Source organism: Tiliqua scincoides, chromosome 5, assembly GCF_035046505.1.
Source record: "Tiliqua scincoides isolate rTilSci1 chromosome 5, rTilSci1.hap2, whole genome shotgun sequence".
NCBI lineage: Eukaryota > Metazoa > Chordata > Lepidosauria > Squamata > Scincidae > Tiliqua > Tiliqua scincoides.
The window spans coordinates 73,696,537-73,713,319 of NC_089825.1; the positions used below are offsets into that span (position 1 = coordinate 73,696,537).

The following is a 16,783-nucleotide window of genomic DNA, read 5'->3' on the forward strand; positions in this document are numbered from 1 at the left end:
CACAGTACTGATTAGCAATGCTTCAGGGAGTTTTGGGGGGATGGGGACAGAGAAAGGAAGGGTTAAAACATGTTTTTTAAAGTATAAACCTTTAAATTCTGAAACTAAATTGTTTTCTCTGCAACTAAAGGGCAAACACAATGATTTACACAAAAGGTCGATAATCAAACACAGTGATAGTCAATCTTTTTCATTTCAAAGCACACTGACAAGGTGCTAAAATTGTCAAGGCACACCACCTATTTTTTGACAATGAACAAGGCACACCATGTTGCTGGTGGGGGTTCTTATCCCCCACTGACCGTACTAATGAATGACCCTTTCCCAAACTACTGTGGCACACCAATGTGCCATGGCACACTGGTTGAAAAATCACTGTTTTAACACATGGGCAGTTCTGTAATATAACTGTATCCATGTTGATTATGAGAATATATATTTATTTGAAGGCCATTATAGCTGTACCATATATCTGTATCTAAATCAAGAACACAGGAAATATGAAACCCCAGCTCAGCATGAAAACATTTGTCTGTAGTTTTGGTCACTGACATTTCTGCAGCCAAAGAGTCAGGTCTGAAACTTGGCAGCAGCTCTTGGTGTCTGTTGTATGAACTGTAGCAGACCACACTCAGGTTCTGCTCACAGTTCCTCCCTCCAGGAGTTGTACAAATTCTATTACCAGGGTTAAAGCCTTTTGCATTCTACAGTATCATCTCAAATGGCACCTTCTCAAATAAGTCCTTCTGTTCCCAACCATCGCATTGGTGTACAGATTGAGTCTCCTTATCCACGAGGGTTCTGTTCCCAGAATTCATGTGGATGGCAAAAAATTGCATTAAAGCAGATCCATTTAAAAAACGTCCCTTTTCTCACTGATTTAAAAACAGCCTTGCTGACCTTTGTAATGCACGAAAGAGGAATCAGGTACACAATCAGACTCTCTCCAGGCACTTAGAAAGGCTTCACTCCAAGGCAGCAACCCCTCCCTTCACAAGCAGCAGCAGCACGGGGAAAAGAATGGAGGAGGTGATAATCACTTCCACTTAGCATTCTTTCATGTGCTCAAGGGGAAGGGGGTCACTTGCCTGGGAGTGAAGCTGTTCTAAGTGCCTGGAAAATATGATGGATGGATTGACTGCTGGCTGTCCTCTCCCACATTAACAAGGTTATTGTTAAATGTCTTTTCCCCTTTAATTTCAAAGGCCCTTCTCATCGCATTGAGATAAAACCAAGGGTGAAAAATCTGTAGATAATTAGGTTATACCTGTAAAAATCCAGCCAGTTTATCCCCTGAACTGTAGCCAGACTTCTTTGCCAGGTGAGGTGCCCGCCTGCCAATGAAGTATGGTCAGGCAACTGCTGACCATGCAGGACTGGTGATCTAGACACTCCATTAGCTGGCAGCAGTGCTGTGGCCACTATTTCTCTTACTGTCCCCAGCTTTTGAAAATGCAGAGAGTTCAAGCAGATTGGTGAGTTAGAACAGGGATTCCCAAAAATGCCTAGGTACGGCAGTGCACTCACTGTCTTCACCCTGGCTAAAGACCTCATTCCTCCTACAGCCAACATATACAGAGTTCAACCTATTTTGAACTAATGGGGTAGGCATGGCAAAGAAGAAAGCAACAGCAAAAGAGGAGACAGCACTATGTGAAAGGGCAGAAAATCAGGCCTTCCAGTTCCTCAAGTGAGATTCTGTTAATTGTAGTATAACATGCAAGTACTATAGTTCACAATGGACAACAAATGTCAGATACTACTTACCAGGTGCACCTGTATACATGATTGAGAACACATTAATTGCTATTGTAGCAGCATAGAACACTGGAAGGGCACATAGACCATTAGGTACAGGGTCTTCCTGCATAAAGGATAAAACAGGATGAAAAATTACAACTCTGGAACATGTGTTTGTATACCTATGCAATAATTGTAATTCAAATTCAAAAATTCATCATACACCAACATCTGCCCAATGAATACCCACTGAATATTTCCAAGTGCTATAATTACTTCAGTCTTGTTACTGAAATACGGAACTGAGAGAAGGGAGAAGGTAGTTTGTCACTGTTGATAAGAGTCTGAATTCTGACATGAGCCCTCCAGTCACAAATTCAAAAATAATGACAGACAACACTGAACAGCAGGATCAGTTAATTTTAAGACTATGGAAGGCAGCTTCAGCAGTCTCCCTCTACTGAAAAGAGCAAAGTAACAATGGGCTGAATCATACTGTTACAAATGTTATAACTGGCAAAACCCATCACCCTATTTCTAGACATGTCCCATTTCCAGACATAAGAAACTATTGTGCAGGATGGTCCCACTAGTAAATAAATGATCCTCCCCCAAACTCCTAATTAGGGCCACTAATAAATGACTCTCCCCCAAACTCCTGTGGCACACCTACAAACCATTTGCAGCAGACCAGTGTGTCATGGCACAGTGGTTGAAAATAGCTGCTCTAGCATGTATCAAAAGACATGTTGAATACTAGATGTCTTCACTTTATTAAACCTTGATTTAAAAGTTAATAGTATGGGCGCTTTACAACCTTGAGGTGGTTTGAAATACAGAACACCTTTAACCTTGTCATAGAGTTGAATTTTCACCTGAATTTGTAGAAATTCAGAGCACCTTTTCTGAAATGGGGGCAATAACTCATGATGGAACATCATGACGGATCTCCATAATGTTGATCTCCCCTAACATTTATTGGCAACATTTGCTTATACCAACTCAAATCATCAGGTAAGGATTGAGGAAAGTTGTTTGAATCCCATGTTCTTTTAAATTTCATGAACCAACAATTTCTGTCGTATGCTGTTTTGGGACTATGCCATGCAAGGTTTCTAACTTCGGAATTCTGGAAAGTTGAAAAATATTTCAAAGTGAGAAAAGTCATTTTTAAAAGACATCTCTCATGTTAACAACATGAGATGTTAACAACATTCCAGAAAAAATTAGTTGCATATTAGTGCTGAAAGGGCCTGTGGGAATATACTACTTTCTTGATGCCTCAGCATTCCCAGATAGCAACTTACCCTTAAAGCAATCTAACAGAACTTAGTTCAGATCATAATTTGACCTGCAGAAGCAACACTAAATTTATCTTCAATTCAGTCAACAGAGAACACAAGGATACTAATGGGAACTTGGCACATCTCATCAGGGTTAATGCTATGCTGGCTCCAAGTCTGTTTTGGGGTCCAATTCAGGGTACTTATTTAGATCTTTAAAGTGCTAAATAGCCTGAGGCCAGAATACTTCAGGAATGGTCTCCTCCCACATAAAAAGGTATTAAGCTCCTCAGCTGAGCCCTTTTGTGAGTTCCCTGGTCACCTGAGGTGAAGCAGGCAGTGACCTGTAACACAGCCTTCTCTGTTGTGGGATCTGCCTTTGGAATGCTCTCCCTCACAGAGATTCATCAGGTATTGACATTGTTACTTTTTTATTCACACACACACTCTCTCCATTTTCTTTTTAATTATGATTGATTTTTCTATTCTGGCTTTTGTTCTTCTGTTGCTGAGCTTTATTGTAGTAATGTCTGTTTTTAATCATTTTTATGCATACTGAGCTTGGAGAGGTTTTACCTAGCCACAGTTTAAAATACCTTAATAAATTAGTGGTTCTCAAACTTTTTAACACCAGGACCCACTTTTTAGAGTGACAATCTGTCCGGGACCCACCCATTACTGTCCGGGACCAGTAATGCCATCAAGTGACATCAAGGCCGGAAGTGACATCATCAAGCAAATTAAAATAAATAATTAAATTAAAGCTATGGGAGATGAAATGGGGAAGCCAGCCTTGAACTGAATTCTCTCTATAGCCTGCCTGACGTTAATCCCCCCCCCAAAAGAAATCAGTAAGAGTTTCAGTCCTACCCACTGCCCAGTTTAATTTAAGTTCTTATATTTAAACCATATCACTATCAGGAGCCACCTAGCTTTACAGAGTCTAAAACAAAAAAAATCACATTATGAGTTCAAGCCTTTGTTTTTATCCTTTTTAGTGAGGATGTGTGGGAGGGGGCCTGGGACGAAGGGCAGATTTGCCTTTTCAGCTATGAGCATCATCCCAAAGAAATCATGGTCATTAACAACTCCAGTTCTTGGTATGACATTATTACGTGATGGAAGCCGAGGAACTGGATTGATGAATATCACTGTAACCATGGAGGCCTTCTTCCTCATCTCACCAGCTCCATATTGAAAGGGTTGCAGGGTGACATTTTGAGGAGGAAAAGGGAGTAGTGAGCTGGCCTGACATGTGAGTATTGTATTATGCTCTATGGCAGTGGTTCTCACACATTTAGCACCAGGACCCACTTTTTAGAATGAGGATCTGTCAGGGCCCACCGGAAGTGATGTCATGACAAAGTGACATCATCAAGCAGGAAATTTTTAACAATCCTAGGCTGCTATCCTACTCACACTTACCCAGATGTAAGTCCCATTTACTATCATTGTCAAAATAATATACATTAGCTTGTTCAAAGTACAAGTCGGTAACACTTCCCCAAATGCAGTCACATACCATGGTAGCATCACGTCTAATATATAAAAAAATATTGAAATGAATGGGACCCACCTGGAATTGGCTTGCGACCCACCTAGTGGGTCCTGACCCATAGTTTGAGAAACACTGCTCTATGGTTATTTATTGATTTCCCCCCCTCTCCCAATGGACAGAAAACAGTGGAGTCAACCCAGACCTGGTTGGTTCCTTTACTGTTAGTCACAATCCTGATGGGTCCAATCTAAGTGAAGGCTCAACAGCCCTGTAGGGGCAAGGACCTGTGGGAACAAGGTAGGGCCCAGGCTACCTGCTACTACAGGAGCAGGGAGAGGACTCTGATGGCCAGGTCCCCCAGTTGTACAGCAAACTGTCCACTTCTCTAGGAAAGGATTTTGGCATCTCTTCCAACCTCTTGTCCTGCTCCTCTATCTGTCCTGGTTCCTTCTCCACCCTTCCCTTCTGCCTCCTTAGATGTTCCATGTATCTGCTCATCCCCACCTGCTTTGCCTTTGCTTTCAGTCCTACCAGCCCTGGTTTGTTCCAAACTTTTCTCCCTTGCTTGTGCCCACTTCCCCCTCTCCAAGGCTCATATTCTCCTTTCCTTCCTCACCCACCTTGTGTCTCCTTTTGTTCTTCTTCCTCCTCCTTATGCTCACATTCTCCAATCTCTTTTCACACACACCCCAGCATCATCTGTACATTCTTTAAGGGCTGGTACCAACAGTCCAACCCTCATCTGGCTAAATACTGGTAGCTGCCGCCTCGCCTTCTAACCTGTCTACATTAGATACATGCAACTTTTGCAGTCTTCAAAGAGAAGCTATCCAGTTAAATGCCTGAAAGACACAACAGTGTATGGAGTGCAGTATGATCATGCAGTAGGCACTGGGAATGATAAACAGCAATTTGTTGCTTATGTTACAACCATTACTCACACCAGTAAGAACAGGACATGTTCTTAGCCACTAACCTTGTTTAAGATGAAGAATCTAATCAGCAAAAACAGCACACCAGACATCATACCAGATAACAGTGGGGAGATAAACCAAGAAGCGACTGAATAGAAACAAAACAAATACAACATCTAATAAGTGGTGAAGATCCCATATAAGGAAAAACACTGAAAAGGAACACTGTAATCAATGGACAATGAACAACATTTATGACTTAATAATTTCTAATGCAGGAAGTGAGCTCACTTTGCACTGGCACCATATAGCATAAAAGGTAAGTAGTCCCACTGAAATCAATGGGAGAATTAAGCATGACTTGCATCACTTTCACTGAAATTAGTAGGTCTGAAAAGTGCTTAACTTTGGCTTGATTGTGCCAGATGCATTGTTTGAATAAGGTTTGTGTATCAGTGCTCTCAATGAAATCCAAGGCCAGTTCCTCCCACCTTCAAAATACTATTTGAAAATAGGATGGGGATGATGGAAACACTGTCTAGTCCAGTGTTTGGATCATCTGCAGACAAATATTGGCCATGAGGAAAGTACACATTTACTTTCATAGCTATTTTAAAGATGAAAGTTTAGATTACTACAGAACAGTTTTGCAAGTCTGAAACCATACCATAAAGTGGCAATAGTTGTAATCTATTTGTAATTTTAAAAAATCAAGTATCTAATAAGGATTCCTATCAAGCATGCTCTGTAAAATAAAGATTCTGTTGAATGCAATCCCTAATGGGAGTCCATAACAACTAATTCCATCAGCTTTATTAGTGGCAGAGTTAGAAAATATTTTGGAAGGACTCCACCTATGATTTCAGAATGTTTCCAGAATGCTTTGTTTCAGATATTTTAAATTTGCTTTTTTTCTTTAGTAGAATTATATCATACTTAAAATTAAAAATGGAACTATAGCTCAGTGAACAAGCAGCTCCACACCTAAAGGGAATTAGGAAATCTATGTGGCTCCAGCCACAATTACAAATTACTGCCTACAGTACCCAGATTGCTTTAATGAGAAACTTCTCTCAATTTTAATGGGACAAAATTGTTATTTCTCTTTTATGAAAACCAAAAGAGAACATAGAGAACAAGACTAGGATTTTTTTTGTCAAAACGGCGTCATGGACAAATGGACTTTCAGTGGATGTCTGCAGCCTAACCTAGTGGTTCTCAAACTCCCAGGGAGTTCGAGCCCCACTGTAAGTCCTTGCAGGGGAGGGGGGAGGCAGTGACATGATCACCGGGATCACGTTGCTTTGGAGGGGCGCAGAGGCTTGGCTGGACTTACCACAGCCTGCAGCAGTCTCCAGGAAGTGCAGAGAGCCCTGTGCCAGCTTCTACAGGGCTCCCCAACATATGGAGAATGTAAAACTAACTATTGCGACCCAGTTTGTCATCACAAAACCGGAAGTGGGTCACAATCCTTATTTTCACAATCTCTGCATTTGGGGAGCCCTGCGGACACTCCCTACAGCCCCAGAAGACTGCTGCAGACTGTGGTAAGTCCTGCCAAGCCCCTCCAAAGCAACACAATCCTGGCGATCGCGTCGCTGCCTCCCCCAACCCTTATGGCAGTGGTTCTCACACATTTAGCACCAGGAACCACTTTTTAGAATGAGAATCTGTCAGGACCCACCAGAAGTGACATCATGATAGGAAGTGACATCATCAAGCAGGAAAATTTTTAACAATCCAAGGCTGCAATTCTACCCACACTTACCCAGGAGTAAGTTCTATTTACTCTCATTGTTAAAGGAATATACATAGTAGTTTGCTAAAAGTACAGGTCTATAACATTTCCTCAAATGCAGTCACAAACCATGGGAGCATCAAGTCTAATATATTAAAATAAAATATTGAAATGAATGGGGACCCATGTGAAATTGGCTCACGACCCACGGTTTGAGAGACTGCCTTAAGGGGGCAGAGGCCAGGGCTCTCTGGCTGGGGCATTGCAACACCCCAGTTCAAGAACCACTGCCCTAACTAGTAAAGCCAGAATCATCAATTGTTGTACCAAATTAGTATTTATAAGTACATGGTGATCAATTCAGATATCACAGAACTCAGTTTCAATAGTATCGTTTGGTGTGCTCATGTCCTCTTTCCTCTGTGTTATAATTTTGATTTACGATGACATCTCAATTAAGGCTATGGTATGAGTTAATCTGGATTGCCTAGAAATATAATTTAAAACCATGGTATGAAGCTGGTTTCTGCTTCAGGATAAACACATTGGTCACCACTAATTTGGGTATCATACCAAATTACAGTTACTGTGGACAAAAGGAAGAAAGGAGGATTCTAACACAACAGATGCTCAATCTCCAAACCAAGATGTGTACATTGAGTTAATATATGCCATCTCTTAATGTAAAGCTGTTCTGTGTTACTCCCCTTTTTACAATCAAACACCCACAGAACAAAAGTCCTCTATACACAGAATTAAAGTATATTAAAATGCTTCCATTAGGCTTTTTTCAGTCAGTGCATATTTTACAAATTTTACATATTTTACCGATGCACACAAAGAAAAGGAAATGTTGTTACCAATTTTGACAAGTTGCATCCACTGGACTCCTTGAGTGCCAATTGCAACTAATGAAAATCCAATGGTGGCACCCACAATGCAATGGGTTCCAGATATTGGGAGCTTCAAGAATGATGCTATCAGTTGCCAAACAGCAGAGCCTAAAGGACAAAAAAGTAGCATGAACAGTAAGCACTTTGACATGTCAGCATTCTTGTTCCAAAGCACCCACTTTCAAACCCATAATAAGCTCTTCAGAATGAATGCTTTTGTTCATGACCAGAACATTTCTAGAAACGACTACAGACGCTTCACCCAACAGTGCTTCTCTTTATTTTGTGCCACAAACAGTACTCTCAGTAATTCTAGAGTTTCTGTAAACTGCATTTTTTTCCTCTCCTTAATATGCCTCTGTCCTACTTAATGTGGATTTATGCAATACCAAAGTGAATGAATACTGCTTGGCTACACTGTCACTACTCTTTATGACACCTGTTAATTCAGCTTTCATTACAATCCAACTTTAAACCTCCACAATAAGACAAGAAATAGCATCTTATAACAGGAATGTGCTCAAGTCCATGAAACCAAGTTGAGTGCCAGGTAAGCAACCCCATAACTAGACTCAACTCATGAGTCATAATGTGTGGCCATAGTGACTAGACTCATGAAAAATTTAGAATCTTTTGACTCGAGTCATTTGGAGCAAAATTTAAAAAACTTAAGCCTTTCTCCTCCCCCCTAGCCCCGCCTCCTGGAACCAACCTATCTTGCTGCTGCCATCCTTCTGAATGCCAGGTTCTGGATCATCCACAAGGTCTTTCAACACTATGCAGAAAGTAGACAAGAAACTATACATACTAAATTGAGTTGGGACTCAAGTCATTTTGAGTCCTGACTAGTTGTTAGAGTCACTGGCTCCAAGTCGTGAGTCAAGGTCTGTGACGTCCACAACTCAAGTCAACCTGTTGCCCAAAAACACATTTTTGGACAACTTGAGTTGAGTCACCACGAATTGTGTGCCCATCCCTGTCTTTTAACAATTGTATTATAATCTGAACTACCAACATTCTAAGGCATAGGGCAAGAACACCAACAGGCTCTTCAGAAATAAGCTGGCAAAATTGCTGTTAGTGATATTTCAAATGTTTAAGATTGCTGTTCCATGTTAGGTATCATCAATTCAAAGACTTTTTTTAAAAAGCAAATTCAATTAAAAGCAACAAGGACATTCAAGTATCCTTTCCCATTAAAAGGTAAAAATTCAGTTATATTAGAGAGCCAGGATGGTGCAGTGGTTTGGGAGGTGGACCTAGACCTGGAAGATCCAGGTTCAAATCCCCCCTCAGCCATGAAGCTTCCTGGGTGACCTTGGGCCAGTCACTTTCAGCCTCACCTACCTCACAAGGTTGTTGTGCGGACAAAAGCAGGGGAGTAGCTGTATACACCACACCCTGAGCTCTTTGGAGGAAGGGCGGTATAAAAACGTGAAAATAAATATTATACACTTCAGAAAAATACCTGGAGCAGTGGTTCTCAAACTGGTAGGTCATGATCCACCAGTTTGTATAAAGTTTCCCCTGTCCCTTTAAGGGGTCAAGGGGGGTGCTTTTACTTGCTGTGGGCAGAAGCAAGGAGCAGGAGGTACAGGGCTCCCCTCCACAGGGCTCCCCTAGTGTTAGAATGTTGAGAAACAACGCGCGCAAACCACTTCGGGTAACGCTCCCTAAAAGTTTGAGAACAAGTGACCTAGAGAAATTGCTTACTGGTTTGATTTTTTCACATCTCTCAATACTAGTTTTGTATCCTGCACAAACCCTAAAGCAGCCATTTTCAACCACTGTGCCGTGGCACACTGGTGTGCTGCGAATGGTCCCCAGGTGTGCCGCAGGAGTTTGGTGGAGGGTCATTTCTTAATAGGACCATTGGGGATATGAGCCCCCCACCAACAGAAAGGTGTGCCTTGTCACTTGTCCAAAAACTGATGGTGTGCCTTGACAATTTTAGTACCTTGTCGGTGTGCCATGAGACAAAAAAGGTTGAAAATCGCTGCCCTAAAGCATAATCTTCTCAATCCCGAGTTCAGATAGAACACAAAAAACACAGTTTGTGCTAACCATACTTAAGAACCCACATCAGTTGAGTTTCCAGGAATACAACAGGCAAACCTTGGTTTATAGGTGCTTATCTGTTTTGTGTCCCTGCTGCTCAGGCCTCTCCTGTTCCAATCTCCTCTTTCAATGACACAGCAACTTTCTGTGGTGGATCAATAGTCCTATGTGGTTTATGAATGGTCTGTGAATTCAGACATAACGCAAAACAGTTTGCATGAACTGTGGTTTGCACACCAAATTTCAATTGTAGTTTCAGATTCTGATTTGTTGGACATAAGCATCCACAGTTTGTCGGCAAGTGTAGGTTCAAATGTAATACAAAACTGTGCTTAAGTAAATAAACCATGCTCTTTGGGTTATATCCAAATTCAGGCACTCTGTGTTCCTGCTCCTGTTCTGCTCTTTAAACAAAAAGGACAGTGGCTGAGACTGCAGCTCCCCAGAAGGATGAATTATTAAAATTCTGTGTGTGCAAGCATTTATTATTTTTAATGCTTATTTCACATGCGCACACATACCCATCCCTAATCAATCTCATCATATGTTTCTTAGAAAGTAATGATAGGTGTGAATAATAACAGCTTTTACTGAAGGCTGCATAACTTGTGACCCTATGAATGCAGCCCATCAGTTTATACTAATACTTCTTGTGTTACACAGGGGTTATGATTGTGAAAAGCGGCACACATTTCAAAAACATGTAAACTAAAAATATTTTTACCCTAAGAATTTAAAAAAATGGCACAGGCTAGGGAATTCGCTGCATGTTCCATTATTGAACTGGGTTCGCTTTGCACTCACAGATGTCCCCAATTGAGCACTTTTCTATATCTTCTCAGTACTATATAATCATACATTTATTACTTTAACCTTCCCTGGCACTCAGGTCCTACACACTTCTATCCAGAGTGGAAACCCCAATCCTAAAACTGAGACCACCTGCTGTGTAATGTATAGCCTTGGCTTGATTTATTTTAAGAATAGAATCTTAGGGTCTACAAGAGGAATGCCTTCTGGAAGCAGAGGCACGCGTAAACTGGTTGAAAAATTCATCTTGGCAGGCACAAATCTTTAAATGCTTCATGAAATAAACTTAAAGTACTCCATTCTTGTTTCTCTTCACTGTTGATCAGAAATCAGTGCAGAGAACCTCAAACTAGGTAGGAAGTATGGCAAGAATAAAGGTCATGCAATAAAAATGTACTTTTATTAGAGCATATTGGCTCAAATGAAACAGTTATTATGTGGAAAAATACATTTGTGAATTTCAATTTCAACATCAAGTTCACTGTGGTCTAGGGCTTTCTTTGAGGCAAAAGCTATACTGGTCATTCCTCTGGAACTGTCAATCATCCTTCAGCAGACTTCCTGTGTGTGCATGTACTCCAGTAGTACTTGCCACCCAAAAGGAGTGGGGGCTCCCCATGAGGACTCGCTCTTCTGAGGGCAATAAATATCCTGATCTTGCTGGTGACAGCAGGATTCACATGCTGTTTGTTTTATGTTCCAGTGTGCATAGGACTGACATGCTCGTGCAAGGGCAAGCTACAGGTCGCTCCATGGGGCTTCTGAGCAAGCAGGCACGGGAGCATACCCCAAAGCAGGCACCCTCCTATCTCCCCACAATTCATCCAAAAGACAGAAGCCTTCCTCCATTCCTGAATACCCAATTGCAGTTATCAAGTCTTGGGCTCAAGAATAAGCAACCAAAAAAAAAACTTGATTCTGTAGTGGTGTAGGAATTAAAACTTCCATACTTCTAGAGAGTACAAGTGGCTGCTCTAAAGCTTTCTGCCAGGTGAGCACATTTTCTAAAAGCTATAGCCATAGAAACCATTTTTCCCCAGAGAGATGGCTTAAAGGAGACAAAGAGGACCTTACACCAACACATGGTCTAATATGCCGTATTCAGACTTACAGGATATGACAGACATGCAGAAAATATCATTTGCATTCCACAAAGGTAGTGAAGGGTAGACAAAGAAGAAAAAAAGATGAAGTTAATTCCTCGTTATGAAAAGCTGAACTTTTCTGGTTTTAGGGATAAAAGTTCGGTCATAGAATACTTTAGCCATTTTGAAAACTACACAATTTTGGTTCCACAGATCAAAACCAAAAATCCTATGTGCAGGGATGACTGGCCCAGGAATATGGTTTAAGGGTGAGAATCTTCAGCAAAGCAGCTCCAAGAAGTTCAAAGCCTGAGGAAGTGCCCAAAGAAGAATACTGAGATTCCCAGGGGAAGGGGGGGTATTTCATGTACTAGAAGAGGAGCTAACAAAGCAAGCGATCTAAAGGAATTTTCTTAAGTAGAAAGCGAGAAGTATTAAAGTATTCTCCTGCCCCTGTAATAATGCCTGAAATGAGCAAGATCCCCTTTTCAACATATTGCATCACAAGCTGACAGTCTGTCCTATACAAAGAGCAGACCATCATTTTCTGAAGCTCTTAGGACTCTTTCTTTGAATGGTGACACTATTTCCAAAAGGCTTTTTGGGTGATGCTATAAGCTTGAAAAATAAAAGACTTTCAGGAAGTTTGGAGACTAGAGATCACCCTGGTACAGCAGCCAAAGTCTACTGAAGTTTATCTTTTCAATCTCCAAGTGGTCTGTTGGAGCCTCTGAAGCTGAGAAGACCACCTTGGTGGTGTAAGTCCACTACAGAAGGATGCTGCCATGAGGACTGGATAGAGAAGACCATTATGTTAAAGAAGCCAAACCTCCTGGGCCACCAGGGGTCTGATGAAAATTACCGTAGATGCTCAAAGTAGGCAAAATTTTTGCCAAGTAATCAAGCTCCAATTATCACTTCGCCTTATCTCCGGATCAATCAGAGGGCAGAGCCTTTCAACTCTGAAAAGTTTCCTTTCTTTCTCAAGCAGCAGGCACCTCTCATTAGAAGCAATGCAGAGATCATTTGTTTCTACAGCAACTTCACTGGGAAATTTTATTAACCTTTTATTCTCCTTCCTTTGTTCCCTTTTGCAAATGCTGCTGCAGCCTGGTTCTGCTTTGCAAATGCTTGCAAAGCAGGTCTGTTTATTTCAGCACCAGGATGGGGTCCTCCTTTCCATTTGAAACAAAGTTCCAGGCTACAGTTCAGTGCACCATTATTTAAGAATAACACTCATGGAAAGCAGTAGATCTACTTCTGAGTAAAAAGGGTTGCAAATATCTCATCTCACTGCTGTGAATTGAATTGCACATTCCCAGTTATGTTTTATAAGCTGTAAGTTATATGTAGAGCTTCTGGTTTAACACACCAGACACCTTAATGGTGGATTTGATTCATGGTTCTCCTGCAGTGGTTCTCAACCTTTTTCACTTGCATATCCCTTGGCAGACCATTTCCAAAAATTGTCCCCTTCATATTAGCAAAATGTTTGTAATACAAACCCTCATCTCCTCTATGAAAAGCCAGACTTCATGTATTCACAACATACTTTCTCTTTTTATCTGTTTGAGAAACAGAAGGAACAGCCTTTGCACTGTTTTGCACCAGAAGTGTCCTGAGAAATTCTGGGTGATTGATCACTTTCCATATTATATTTCAGCTTTTTTACTGTGCTGGTTTTCAATCACTGGTTCATGCATGAATTGATGACCAAAAACTAGCTATTGGTGGGGCTTTCACAGCCAACTAGCTACCTCCCTTCCTGCCTTGCTGGTTGTGCATTCTGGAACACAACCTGCCTTTTTTTGCCATTATTCCATTCTTTTTCAAGTACCTCTAAAGGTCCTGTTGAGTGTCCCTGGAAGTACATGAATACCAGGTTGGGAACCACTGTTTTACTGGTATGTTGTTTACAGTGCACTGACTCTGATAGCGTTTACAAAAAGGTGGTGAAGACCAGAATTTAAAAAGGATAAAAATGCATCTTATGATGTTTTACTATGTTTTTAATAAATTAGAGACTACAGTTCTTAGGTAACAATTAGGGGTAGGTTATTTTTCAGGATCTGGCCTCCTGTAAAGTCAGACACCCCCCTAAGTTTAACCCCTGACATACCCAAGGGTCATAGAAAATTCCATGATTGTTGGCTCAAAACATGCTCTTGACTTATCTGTGGGATCGACTTATAGGCAGGTGTCTGCAGTATGTCTATCTTCTGTATTTTGATTGTCCTGGATATCATGGGAAGCAAAGACAAGTCATGGAGAAGGTCTTGTGGCCAATGAAAATATTAAATGTCCACTAAGACATGCTTCTTACTGTGCTTGCTTGCATAGAGTTACTTCCCTGTTCATTTTAGAGGTGAATGCTGAATCTGAATGTAATTTGCTGAAATACTTCCAGATTCAGAATTCACTACCCATCTGATTTATCAGGTGACATCCAGTCCATGTGAACACTGAGTTAAATACTCAGGCACTATGGAGAAGGGGCAAGTCTTCACCCACTGAAGCAGAGACAGAGTTCCTGTCTATTTAAGTAGCCTTGGTACTATTTTCATTTGTATGAACTAGACATTCCCTATCATGGAGTCTTGAGGTAAAGGTCTTCTAAACTAGCAACGGTCTCCTTGCAATAGCTTCCCCCAAACAGACAAGATGACACCAGTTGTTATAAAAATCCTGAATGAGGGAGCAGTAAAAGATCCCTGGGGAAGGACATCTGTCCTTAACTACCAGCCAAGAGAGTTGTGAATGTCTGAGGGAAGGTAGATGTCATTTCAGATATTTGGTACTTGAAGGGAAGAAGGAAGGGAGAGACCTGAAGTGAAGACAGGGCCAAGAGAAGCATTCCATGCTGAACGCCATCAAGCCCAGAAGACTGGCTAGTGCCAGAAGGCAGATTTATCTGTATCTCTTTACTTCTGAGGCCAGTCTCGACATGCTTTCTGCTAAAAGGAAGAAAAAGTTCTGGTTGGTGTTTAGCAGTACTCCATCAAGTGGTGGAACCAATCGGTTCTTTGCCTTGTTCACTGAAAAGCCATGAAGAGTAAAAGTCACATCCTGAGTCCCCAGCAGAGCATGGGGTACTCATGAGATAATCAGGGCAAGGATATATGTGAACCCCTGAAAATCCAAGGTGGAAGCTATCTGGCCCATTACTGGGCATGGGAAGTGGGAGGAGAGATCAAAGTTGAAAATCCAGTATTATCCCAATAACTGAACCTCAGAAAACTGCAATGACAGGGCCAAACTGGAATGTGTAGTTTCACTTCCTTTAGATCTACGAAGCCCAAGAAAACTCTTCTGCTCAGGTTTGCTAGTTTGAAGAGTCTTCCTCCTGAAGGCTTCTTCACAAGGAATTTCTTTGGATCCAGAACAGTTTTTATACCCAGAGACTTTTTTTGTAATATTGTTTTTAAGAAAGATTATAAAACATACAATGTGTCACAGAAGATAAATATTCTACATCGAAAACTGTATTAAGTTCACCTTAATGTTAGGATTAACTAATGGTTATTGTTTTAATGCATTCTATTTAATACTGTTTTAGGACTTTAAAAATGCCAACATTCTGTAACTTAAAAATATTATCAAAATCAAATATTACTTTAGTAACCAATAAATATCACCAAGATCCCTATCCCTGCTGCCCTGCACCAAACAAAATGTCATTTTCTGAAAGCCTTAAATGCCTCAACATTTATTCAGATAAACTGAAAAGTGCTACTATACTGAACTATACTAGAAACAGAAAAGAGTTACTATCAAACATCTTCCTGCCATTACTAAGTGAAAGTTAATTTCATTTCCTGTTTTGCTCCAAGACCTTTCTGAAACTGAAGAATACAGAAAATACCCCCAACAAATGTTCTTTAGCTGAAGCCAGCTGTATTGCTTGGATCTCCAGATTTAGAAGCGTCTTGGACACTAGGGCAGCAGTTCTCAAACTCTGAGAATCCCTGGGCTTGGAGGAGCACACATTGACAAACACTGCCCTAGGGTATTTCTCCAAATTGCTAGAATGTGGACATGGAATGCAGTCTAAGAAATACAAGAGAATTCCAAATAGTTGTCTTAAGACTCTGAATTAATCATTCCTTTGCTGTTTTGGACCTCCAAGTGTTTGCAAAGTCTTAATGTCTATAATAAGGTTTATTCCTTTCAGTGAGGAGGAAAAAAACTTTTTGCTAAATGTTTGGAGCCACCCTTTAGAGCAGGGGTGCCCAAACCCCGGCCCTGGGGCCACTTGTGGCCCTCGATGCCCCTCAGGGAGCCCCCAGTCTCCAATGAGCCTCTGGCCCTCCGGAGATTTGTTGGAGCCCACACTGGCCCGATGCAACTGCTCTCAATGTGAGGGTGACTGTTTGACTTCTCACCTGAGCTGTGGGATGAAGGCTCCCTCCACTGCTTGATGTTTCACGTCTGTGATGCAGTAGCGGCAGCAAAGGAAAGGCCAGTCTTGCTTTGTGCAAGGCCTTTTATAGGCCTTGAGCTATTGCAAGACCTTCATTCATTCATATAAGTTCATCTTTAATATATTCATTTATGTAAACGTATTCAAATTTTAAATGTAAATTAATTATTTTTTTCCCCGGCCCTCGACACAGTGTCAGAGAGACAATGTGGCCCTCCTGCCAAAAACTTTGGACACCCCTGCTTTAGAGGGTTGCTACATGGACTTGCTGTCATGTCTACTCAATGTGCAGGATGGACAAGAGGAATTAAAGGAGGAAGGCTTCTCATAAACTTGTTTAAAAG

General features: G+C 41.2%; 1 protein-coding gene across 7 annotated transcripts in view; it reads right to left on the reverse strand.

The window, feature by feature from the left end:
* Positions 1 to 16,783, reverse strand: part of SLC20A2 (solute carrier family 20 member 2) — an 83,924-nt gene that overhangs the window by 17,964 nt on the left and 49,177 nt on the right. For all 7 annotated transcript variants that reach the window (XM_066627111.1, XM_066627109.1, XM_066627113.1 and 4 more), the window contains 3 exons: positions 8,034 to 8,174; positions 5,498 to 5,583; positions 1,768 to 1,864 (listed from right to left, as the gene is read on the reverse strand). In XM_066627111.1, the coding sequence (XP_066483208.1) occupies positions 1,768 to 1,864; positions 5,498 to 5,583; positions 8,034 to 8,174 (324 nt within the window). The remainder of the gene's footprint in view (positions 1 to 1,767; positions 1,865 to 5,497; positions 5,584 to 8,033; positions 8,175 to 16,783) is intronic.